Raw genomic sequence first — 8921 nt, 5'->3', positions numbered from 1 at the left:
TATTGGGGAGGAATTCCTCCCTGTGAGGGTGGGCAGGCCCTGGCACAGGGTGCCCAGAGCAGCTGTGCCTGACCCTGGATCCCTGGAAGGTTGGATGGGGCTGGGAGCACCCTGGGGTAGTACAAGGTGTCCCTGCCCATCAGATGAGCTTTAAGGTCCCTTCCAACCCAAACCACTCTAGGATTCTTTTACAAGTGGAAGGTGTGGAAGGCTTTGGCTAAACCTGTACTTTGCTAATCCCTTTTTAAAGACTGAGAGGTGATAAGGCAGAAGGGCTCAGATTTTGAGGGGCTGATCACAACAGCTTTTATTTTGTCTCTGTTTTATCTCAAACAGCAGAACACAAACGTGAGTATTGCTGGGTTTCTCTATGCTCTGCTATGTTACTGCCTAGGCATGATCACTGGAACCAAGCAGCAGTTACATGATCATGTAGATCACATAGATCATATAGATCATATAGATCGTGTAGATCATGTAGATCACATAGATCATGTAGATCATGATCATGGTGATCCTTCAGCACTGGGGAAATGCTAGTTCCTGGCACTGCCAGCTCTGCTCATGTGTGTTACACAGAATGGTCCCACCTTTTGGGCCATTGATACAGCACCAAAATATGCAATTTATTAAATGTCATTCTGGCACCCTGAGTGCTGTTGAGAACCCTCTGTTCTGCTTTGGTGCTCACCTGTGACCATGTCCTGTGTGACACTTGATGGTGAGTCCATCCCTGGGCACTGATCCTCACCTTGCCTCGTGCTGACTGTCAAAACCTGCTGTCAGTGCCCCTGTGCTGCCATGCAAACATCTGCTTCTGGGAGTGGCTGCCAGCAGAACCCTTGGATTCTTGTTTTATGTTGTTCTTTTGGCAATGGAAGGGCCTCTAACCTTCATTGTCCTCCTCCATAAAGCTCCAGCCAGCCCTGTGTCAGTGGTGGTCTGGCACCTTTGCAGCACGATGCAAAGGTGGGCTGGAGTGCCCAGCTGGGTCCCTGGCTGCCCTGGGATGGTGGGAGCTGAGTGCTTGGGCTGCCAGCTCTGCCCCCATCCAGAGCTCTGCCTTCCCCCTGACTGCAGCAAGTGGATTTCGGGCTCCCTGGAGCTACAAGGGCTCTGCCAGCTTTCCACCCAGTGCATGCTCCCATAACTGCCCTTCCCAAGGACCTGCTTCTCTCTGGGCCTTTTGGCAGCACTCTTGGACTGTATTTAATTTTCCTGCTGTACTGGGGGCATCAAGGTATGTCTCCAGCACACCAGGTGTGACCCAGCCTTGCTGCAAATTGGGAAGTGGCTCAGAGTCTTCTCTAGGGTGTGGGGGCCACGAGGAAATGGCAGCTGAGCACGGAGGGGCCCTGCCTGAGGGGAATTCCCCTGCACAGGGAATCAGCTCCCTGTGGGACACTGAACTGCTCTTTGCAGAGATGGACGAGTCCCTGCGCTCCTTTGCTGAGAAGGTCTTTGCCTCCGAGGTGAAGGATGAGGAGGAGAGGGGGGAAATCTCTCATTTTGATGTGGAAGAGAACTGCCCCATCTCCCGCCAGGAAATGACACTGCACTTGATGCTCCAGGAGTCCAGTGCCACCGTGGAAAAGCGGTGAGTTCCCAGGAGCCCGGGCAAGGAGAGGGGCACAGCCTGCACCTCCTGGCCAGAGCAAACAGGGGGGATGTAAATCAAGGCCCTTGGGCACAGCTCACCACACCTGTGCAATAAATCCTTGATAATCCCAGGGCATCTCTCAGGTACTCCAGGATTTCCTCTCCACTGTTCCCACGGTTGGACAGAAAGACACCCTTGGCCTGTCCCTGGGTGTGAGAACAGCAATGATGACAGAGCTGTTGGGGAGGGAGACTGGGAGACTGTGGAAAGATGCAACTTCCAAAGCCTGTGGATACTCTGTGTGCTGTGGCCTGTGCTTCTGGCAGCACCTGGTCAAGGTGCTCAGAGACCACAGTGAGCTGGATGACAGGTCTGTGCTGTGCTGAGGAATCAGCAGTGAGCTGGACCATGTAGTGCACAGCTGGATCATGCTGTGCACAGCTGGAACATGGCTGTGGGAAGTGTGGCCCTGCAGCAGTGTGTGGCCATGGAACAGTGTGCCTGAGCCTTTCCCCTGCAGCAGGAAGAAGCTGAGCCGCATGAAGACGGTGCTGGCACCGCCCACGGCTCCGGTGTCTGCGCCCAGCCGCGCTGCCCCTGACGAGGCCAGCTTCACCTGCCCCCAGTACCGGGCTGTGCCCGACTTCCAGCGCGTGCAGATCACTGGGGATTATGCCTCTGGGGTAGGTACTTCATGGCTGCTCCCTTTCCACAGTGGCCACCCCATGGCCCCTGCGTGTCCCTCAGCAGTGCCCAGTGACACAGGAGTCACTGCAGCAGCTGCACAGCTCAGCCTGTGCCTCACAACCATCGGGGGTGCTCTGCCGCATCCCTGGGGATCCGGAGCTGAATTCCTTAGCAGGAGCTGTGGGGTGCTGCACATTCCCCAGGGATCCTTCAGGGAGGGCCTGGCAGGGCAGGCTGTGCTCCTCTGTCACATCCTCTCTGCTTGCACACAGCTCTGTCTGAGTCTGTGCACATCCAAGGATCCCAGAAGGGCTGAGGGAGGTCACCAAGCCCCTGGTGCAGGCAGGGTCACCTAGAGCCAGTTGACCAGGACTGTGATCACATCCCCTGCTAATCCTGCCTCCCTCTCCTCCTTAGCCTCTTTCCTTTGTGCTGCTTCTAAGAGCCTGCTAGGTGCTCAGCCTGGAGCTGCCTAGCAGAGGGGATCTGGAAATCCCTCCCTGCTCAGGCATGAGTATACTCCCCCTGCCATGACTGTCCTAGCTGGGAGTGCTGGTGTCTCAGCCTATTCCACTCCAGATTCTTCTGACTGCCCAAAACACTTGTGTGTGCAGTAAATCAAAAATCACTGACACACAGGGTTAGTGCATGTTGTTGTTCCTGCTTCAGTTTCAGCCTGGGCTCCAAAAATAGCTTTAATGTTTTGCCCAGGTCTGGCTTCCATTTCAGGGTCAATTACTGATTGCAGTGAGGAATATAAGAGGGGGTGACATCAGGATTCACTGGTTCTGGAACCAGAAACTTCCCTTTGTCATTCCTGGGTCTCTATCATCCCTTCCTTGCCCTGCTCAGGCAGAGCAGTGGGACATTGATATGATTTGATATATGACATGATGAAATAGATGAGATATGATAGGATATGATTATATGATATGACAAGAAAGTTGGAGAGGGACTTTTTACAATGCCATGTAATGACAGGACAAGGGGGAATGGCTTCCCACTGCCAGAGGGCAAGGTTAGATGGGATACTGGGAAGGAATTCTTCCCTGCATGGGTGCCCTGGCACAGGGTGCCCAGAGAAGCTGTGGCTGCCCCATTCCTGGAAGTGTCCAAGGCCAGGTTGGATGGGGCTGGGAGTACCCTGGGATAGTGGAATGTGTCCCTGCCCAGAGCAGGGGCTGGAACAAGATGAGATTTAGGATCCCTTCGAGCCCAAACCATTTATCTTGCTGGGACCAAAATCTCCCTCCACCTGGGTGCACTGGGTGTCTCCTGGACACACCTGTGTCCCAGCTGTGTGGTTGGCTCCCTTGCAGGTGACAGTGGAGGACTTTGAGGCGGTGTGCAGAGGCCTGTACCGGGCGCTGTGCATCCGGGAGAAGAACATGCAGCAGTCGCTGCAGAGGTTCCCCAAGACGCCCTCGCAGTACCTGCGCGCCATCGAGGGCGAGACCTGGAAACCAAGTGACCTTGGCCCAGGTACATCCAGGCACCCCAGGGGCTTCCTCTGCCTTCAGCACTGGGCAGGGCTCAGGCAAGGGCCGTGCAAGGCACTTGCCCAGGCCCTCCTTGGTGTCACAGTGCTGGGGTGTCCCTGTCTGCTGCCTGGCAGGTTTGGGCTGGCAGCCTCATGGAATTCTCCTTTTGCTGCAGTGTTCACCCCACCAGTGAAGGAAGGACAGGATCCCTTTGACACTGGGAACCTCCCTGAGGACCTGGGATACCATGTGCAGATGAAGGATGGGATAGTTTATGTCTATGCAGACAAGGCGGCAGCTGAGAGGAATGAGCCAAAGGACCTGCCCTACCCCAGCCTCGAGCACTTCATCGATGACATGAACTTCCTCTTGGTCCTTATTGCAAAGGGGCCTGTGTAAGTGCACAACCCACCAGGTCCTGCCTCAGTAGGGAGGCCAGGGCAGCCTTTCTGGGAAGAGGGAACTTGTTGGTGACACACCTGGCTGCCCAAGTGTCCTCAGCCCTTGTCAGCCCTCTTGACTTGGGTCTTAAAGCAGCACTCATGGGCTGGAGACAGGCCCAGCTTCCCAGGGAAGGCACCTCAGGGATGCAGGGCTGACCAACATGAGCTCCTCCACCTCAGGTGGAATCTGTCTCTCTGTTCTGAGGGGTGAGGAGCCCAATGACTGTTCTGCCCTTTCCCTCCTCAGGAAAACCTACACTCACCGGCGCCTCAAGTTCCTCTCGTCCAAGTTCCAAGTGCACGAAATGCTCAATGAGATGGAGGAGATGAAGGAGCTGAAGAGCAACCCCCACCGTGACTTCTACAACTGCAGGAAGGTAAAAGGCAAGGCTGAGAGCCCCAGGGACCCTGAAGAGGAGCTGTCCTGGTGCCTGCCCCTCTGGGCACTGGATATTAGAGCCCATGTCTGTAGCAGCAGCATTGCTCCTGTGAATGGGGATGTGCTGCCTTCGATGCTCTTGGCACAGTTGTGCCCTCTGGCTGTGTTCACACAATGGGCTGAGCCCTGCTGCTCACCTGAGGGGTTTGTTCACCTCCCTGGGATGGTACCCCAGCATCCCAGCTTGCAGCTGTCCCTGTTTTCCCAGGTGGACACGCACATCCATGCTGCAGCCTGCATGAACCAGAAGCACCTTCTGCGTTTCATCAAGAAATCCTACTGTGTGGATGCTGACCGCGTGGTCTACAATGCCAAGGGCAAACAGCTCACCCTGAAACAGCTTTTCCAACAGCTCAAACTGCACCCCTACGACCTGACAGTGGATTCCCTGGATGTCCATGCTGTAAGTGGTAGGACATTTACTGTAAGGTCACTCTTGGGCCACTCTTGCCCCCATGGCTTTCCCCTTTCCTGTGCACCCACACTCATTGTGTGTATTAATATTTGTGTCAGGGTGCAGCAGCTCTTGGTTTTGCCATTTTGGGTGGTTTGGCTCAGTCCCTGCCAAGCTGTGAGGGCAGTGTTTGAGCCTCATCTCCCTGCTCCAGGGCAGGCAGACATTCCAGCGCTTTGACAAGTTCAATGACAAGTACAACCCCGTGGGGGCCAGCGAGCTGCGCGACCTCTACCTGAAGACGGAGAACGCCATCAACGGCGAGTATTTTGCTACCATCATCAAGGTATGGAGAGAGGGGAGGAGAACAGGGTGAAGCTGTGCTGTTGCTGTGGCTTCCCTTGCCATGGTATGCTCTGTTTGCAGGAGGTTGGCTCTGACCTGGAGGATGCCAAGTACCAGCACACGGAGCCCCGGCTCTCCATCTACGGGCGGTCACCTGAGGAGTGGGACAAGCTGGCCAAGTGGTTCAACACCCACCGGGTCTATTCCCCCAACATGAAGTGGATGATCCAAGTCCCCAGGATTTAGTATGTGCTGTGGGGCTGAGGGAGCATGTACCTTATAGATCCCTCATCCCTGAAAGGGTTGTGAGGACAGTGGGCTCTGTTGTCCCTCTGGTAGCAACTAATCTCTGTCTCTGTCCACAGTGATGTGTTCAGGTCCAAGAATTTCCTCCCTCACTTTGGGAAAATGCTGGAATATATCTTTGTTCCTGTGTTTGAGGCCACCATCAATCCCCAAGCCCACAAAGAACTCAGTGTCTTTCTACGCCATGTGAGTGTCACCTGGTGATGTTGTCAGGAGTGGGGAGAAGTCACATTCCTGTTTGTGCATAAGAAATGGGGTATTGGCCCTGACATGGAAAATGGCATCAGTGGGCCCATTCTGTGGAAGGGGGTGTGTGGTCAGAAGTGTGAGGAGGGGTCAGACTCCTTGGGCTGGCTGCTGTGGGTTGTGAATGGCTGCCCACTCATTTCCTGGGGAGATATGAGCTTTACTCCTAGTCCTGGACAGTGCTTGAGGAGCCAGGTCTGCAGCCTTGCCTGACCCTGCCCTTGGAGGGGCACAGGGGCATAGCCAGGCTCTGCTGAGCTGTGGTGGGGCACGACAAGCTGGGGAGTGAGAGATGCACCTTTTCTGTTCCCTTGCCAAGCAGATCACAGGCTTTGATAGTGTGGATGATGAATCCAAGCACAGTGGACACATGTTCAGCACTAAAAGCCCAAAGCCAGAGGAGTGGACTTTACAGAAGAACCCATCCTACACCTACTACATCTACTACATGTATGCCAACATCCTGGTGCTGAACAACCTGCGCAGGTGAGGCCTGGGATCTGCCAAGGGGCTGCCTTGTGACTTGCCTCAGTTCTTTGACTGTTGGTGTGGAAGAAGTGGGGCTCTCCTCGCTCTGTATTTGGATCATCTCGTCCCAGAGCAATCCAGACACCCCTCGGTGGGAGGTATGATGGGCTGGGGTGAAGGTTTAGTGATTGCAGAGATGCACCTATTGCACACACAGAGGAGAAAACAGAAGGAGCATTGTGCTCCTAGGTCAAGCTGGATTCCTGGGGACTCATGGTAGGCACAGAGCTGTGCCTGAAGTGGGGTGCAGCCACCCAGCCCTGCAGTTTGCGTGCTCTGAGTGCTCCTTCCCTGTGCCCAGGCAGCGTGGGATGAACACGTTCCTGTTCCGCCCGCACTGCGGCGAGGCCGGGGCCATCACGCACCTGCTGGCAGCCTTCATGACAGCTGATAACATCTCCCACGGGCTCAACCTCAAGAAGGTACGTGGAGAGCAGGCTGCCAGGAGCAGCCCAGGCACAGCAGAGCAGAAGTGCTCACAGCTGCCTTGTGTAGCTGGTAGTTATCTGTGCCTCTGCTTTACACTGGCATCAGGCACATGTTAAAGGGTTCCCTGGGCTTCTCCAGGCATGTTTGGGGATGTGGCTGAGCAATATATTAGTTTTTGGAGGTTTAGCTTCACAGACCCATCACAGAGTATGTTTGTTATCTCTGGAGCCAGCTGAGTTGGATATCAGACAGCTCCTTGGCCTCTCGTGCTCCTTAGCCTGAAGCACTGATTGCTGGCTGGTCCATCTCTCTCCTTGCACACAATTCCCTGTCTGGGACCTGGCCTGATCTGAGCAGTGACCCTGGAGAGGTGGAAGGTGCAGCAGCTTTATCCCTAACATGGTACCTGTGCTCGTCTTTGCAGAGCCCAGTGCTGCAGTATCTGTACTTCCTGGCTCGAATTCCCATTGCCATGTCCCCACTCAGCAACAACAGCCTCTTCCTGGAGTATGCCAAGAATCCCCTGCTCGACTTCCACCAGAAAGGGCTCATGGTGTCCCTTTCTACAGATGACCCCATGCAGTTTCACTACACCAAGGTACAGTGTGAGCTGAGCATTGGGGCTGGGACTGTGGCGCTGGCACTGTGTGGGCCTTGGTTTTTTTGGAAGCCAGTGGCACTTGCAGAGAATCCAGCATATGCTGGGCAATCTCCCCCTCCACCAGCAGATGTGCAGGTAGGATATTTGGAAAAATTTCTTCACTGAAACAGGGGCTAAGCATCTAAACAGGATGCCCAGGCCAGTGACGCCTGGAAGTTTTCAAAAAATGAGAACATGTGGCACTTTGTGATATGGCTTAGTGGGCACAGGGGTGTTGGTTGAACATTGGATGATCCTGGAGAACTTTTCCAGCCCAAATGATTCAGTGGTTCTGTGAGCTCTGGCACAGCCCCTGTAGAACACGGGCTGTGCTGGCAGGGGCTGCTGACCCCTAACCCTGTGCTGCAGGAGCCCCTCATGGAGGAGTACGCCATTGCTGCCCAGGTGTTCAAACTCAGCACCTGTGACATGTGTGAGATCGCCAGGAACAGCATCCTGCAGTGCGGCCTGTCCCACGAGGTGGGTGTCCTGTCCCATGAGAGGTGTCCTGCAGTGTGTCCTGTCCCATGAGGGGTGTCCTGCAGTGTGTCCTGTCCCATGAGGGGTGTCCTGCAGTTTGTCCTGTCCCACAAACTGGGTGTTCTGCAGTACCTCATATCCCATGAGGTGTGTCCTGTCCCAAGTAGAGGGTGTCCTGCAGGGCGTCCTGTCCCACGAGGTGTGTGTCCTTCTGGTGTGGTCCTGCCCACGGCCTGAGAATAGCGACCAGCTCTGCCCGTGGGCTCAGGACTTCCCCCGGGCGGCGGTTCTGAGGTCGGTACTGCTGTCTTTGCCTCTGGCAGGAGAAAGTGAAGTTCCTGGGTGAAAACTACCTGGAAGACGGGCCCGATGGCAATGACATACGGAAGACGAACGTGGCCCAGATCCGCGTGGCCTACCGCTACGAGACCTGGTGCTACGAGCTCAACCTGATCACCGAGGGGCTGAAGAACGAATAGGCGGGGGCCGGGGCAGTGCCGGACTGTGAGGGAGGCCGGGGCCGGGGCGAGGGGCGGCGGGGCCGGGGCAGCCCCGGGGCCGGGCCGGACTGTGAGGGCGCCGGGCAGCGCAGTAAAACCCCGTCTGTGAAGCGGCTCCGAGCGCCCTGAGGGAAGCGGGCGGGACCATCGCCTGAGTGACAGCCATGCCCGCCAATGGGCGATGGCTCTGTGCGCCCTGGGGCGGGGTGAGGGTGGGATCCCGGCCTGAGTGACAGCCACAGCAGCCAATGGACGGCGGCTCCGTGAGCGCCGGGAGCGCCCTGCGGGAGCGGGACGAGACCGCGGAGGCACGGGACGGGGCGCGGCGGGGGCGGGCCCTTCTTCTGAGTGACGGCCGCGTCAACCAACGAGAGATGGCTCCTGGCGCTCTGGGGCGGGGAGA

At 56.1% G+C, this 8921-nt stretch overlaps 1 protein-coding gene across 1 annotated transcript; it reads left to right on the top strand.

The window, feature by feature from the left end:
- The first annotated feature begins 1406 nt into the window (after positions 1-1406).
- Positions 1407-8616, top strand: AMPD1 (adenosine monophosphate deaminase 1). Its single transcript, XM_056511297.1, has 14 exons — positions 1407-1597; positions 2121-2283; positions 3607-3769; positions 3944-4163; positions 4459-4588; positions 4859-5053; positions 5259-5390; positions 5471-5634; positions 5755-5881; positions 6264-6427; positions 6771-6891; positions 7323-7496; positions 7908-8018; positions 8342-8616. The coding sequence occupies exons 1-14, from the start codon at positions 1425-1427 to the stop codon at positions 8495-8497; spliced, it is 2193 nt and encodes a 730-aa protein (XP_056367272.1). The 5' UTR covers positions 1407-1424; the 3' UTR covers positions 8498-8616.
- Positions 8617-8921: the final 305 nt, after the last annotated feature.

Source organism: Oenanthe melanoleuca, chromosome 26 (genome assembly GCF_029582105.1).
Source record: "Oenanthe melanoleuca isolate GR-GAL-2019-014 chromosome 26, OMel1.0, whole genome shotgun sequence".
Lineage (NCBI taxonomy): Eukaryota > Metazoa > Chordata > Aves > Passeriformes > Muscicapidae > Oenanthe > Oenanthe melanoleuca.
Note: the sequence above shows the minus strand (reverse complement) of the source record. Positions and strands in the feature narration are given on the sequence as shown.

Coding starts and splice junctions, on each gene's coding strand:
- AMPD1 (XM_056511297.1), top strand. CDS start 1,425: ATGGACGAGTCCCTGCGCTCCTTTGCTGAGAAGGTCTTTGCCTCCGAG. Junction 7,497..7,907: donor TGCAGTTTCACTACACCAAG/GTACAGTGTGAG, acceptor CCTGTGCTGCAG/GAGCCCCTCATGGAGGAGTA. Junction 8,019..8,341: donor AGTGCGGCCTGTCCCACGAG/GTGGGTGTCCTG, acceptor TGCCTCTGGCAG/GAGAAAGTGAAGTTCCTGGG.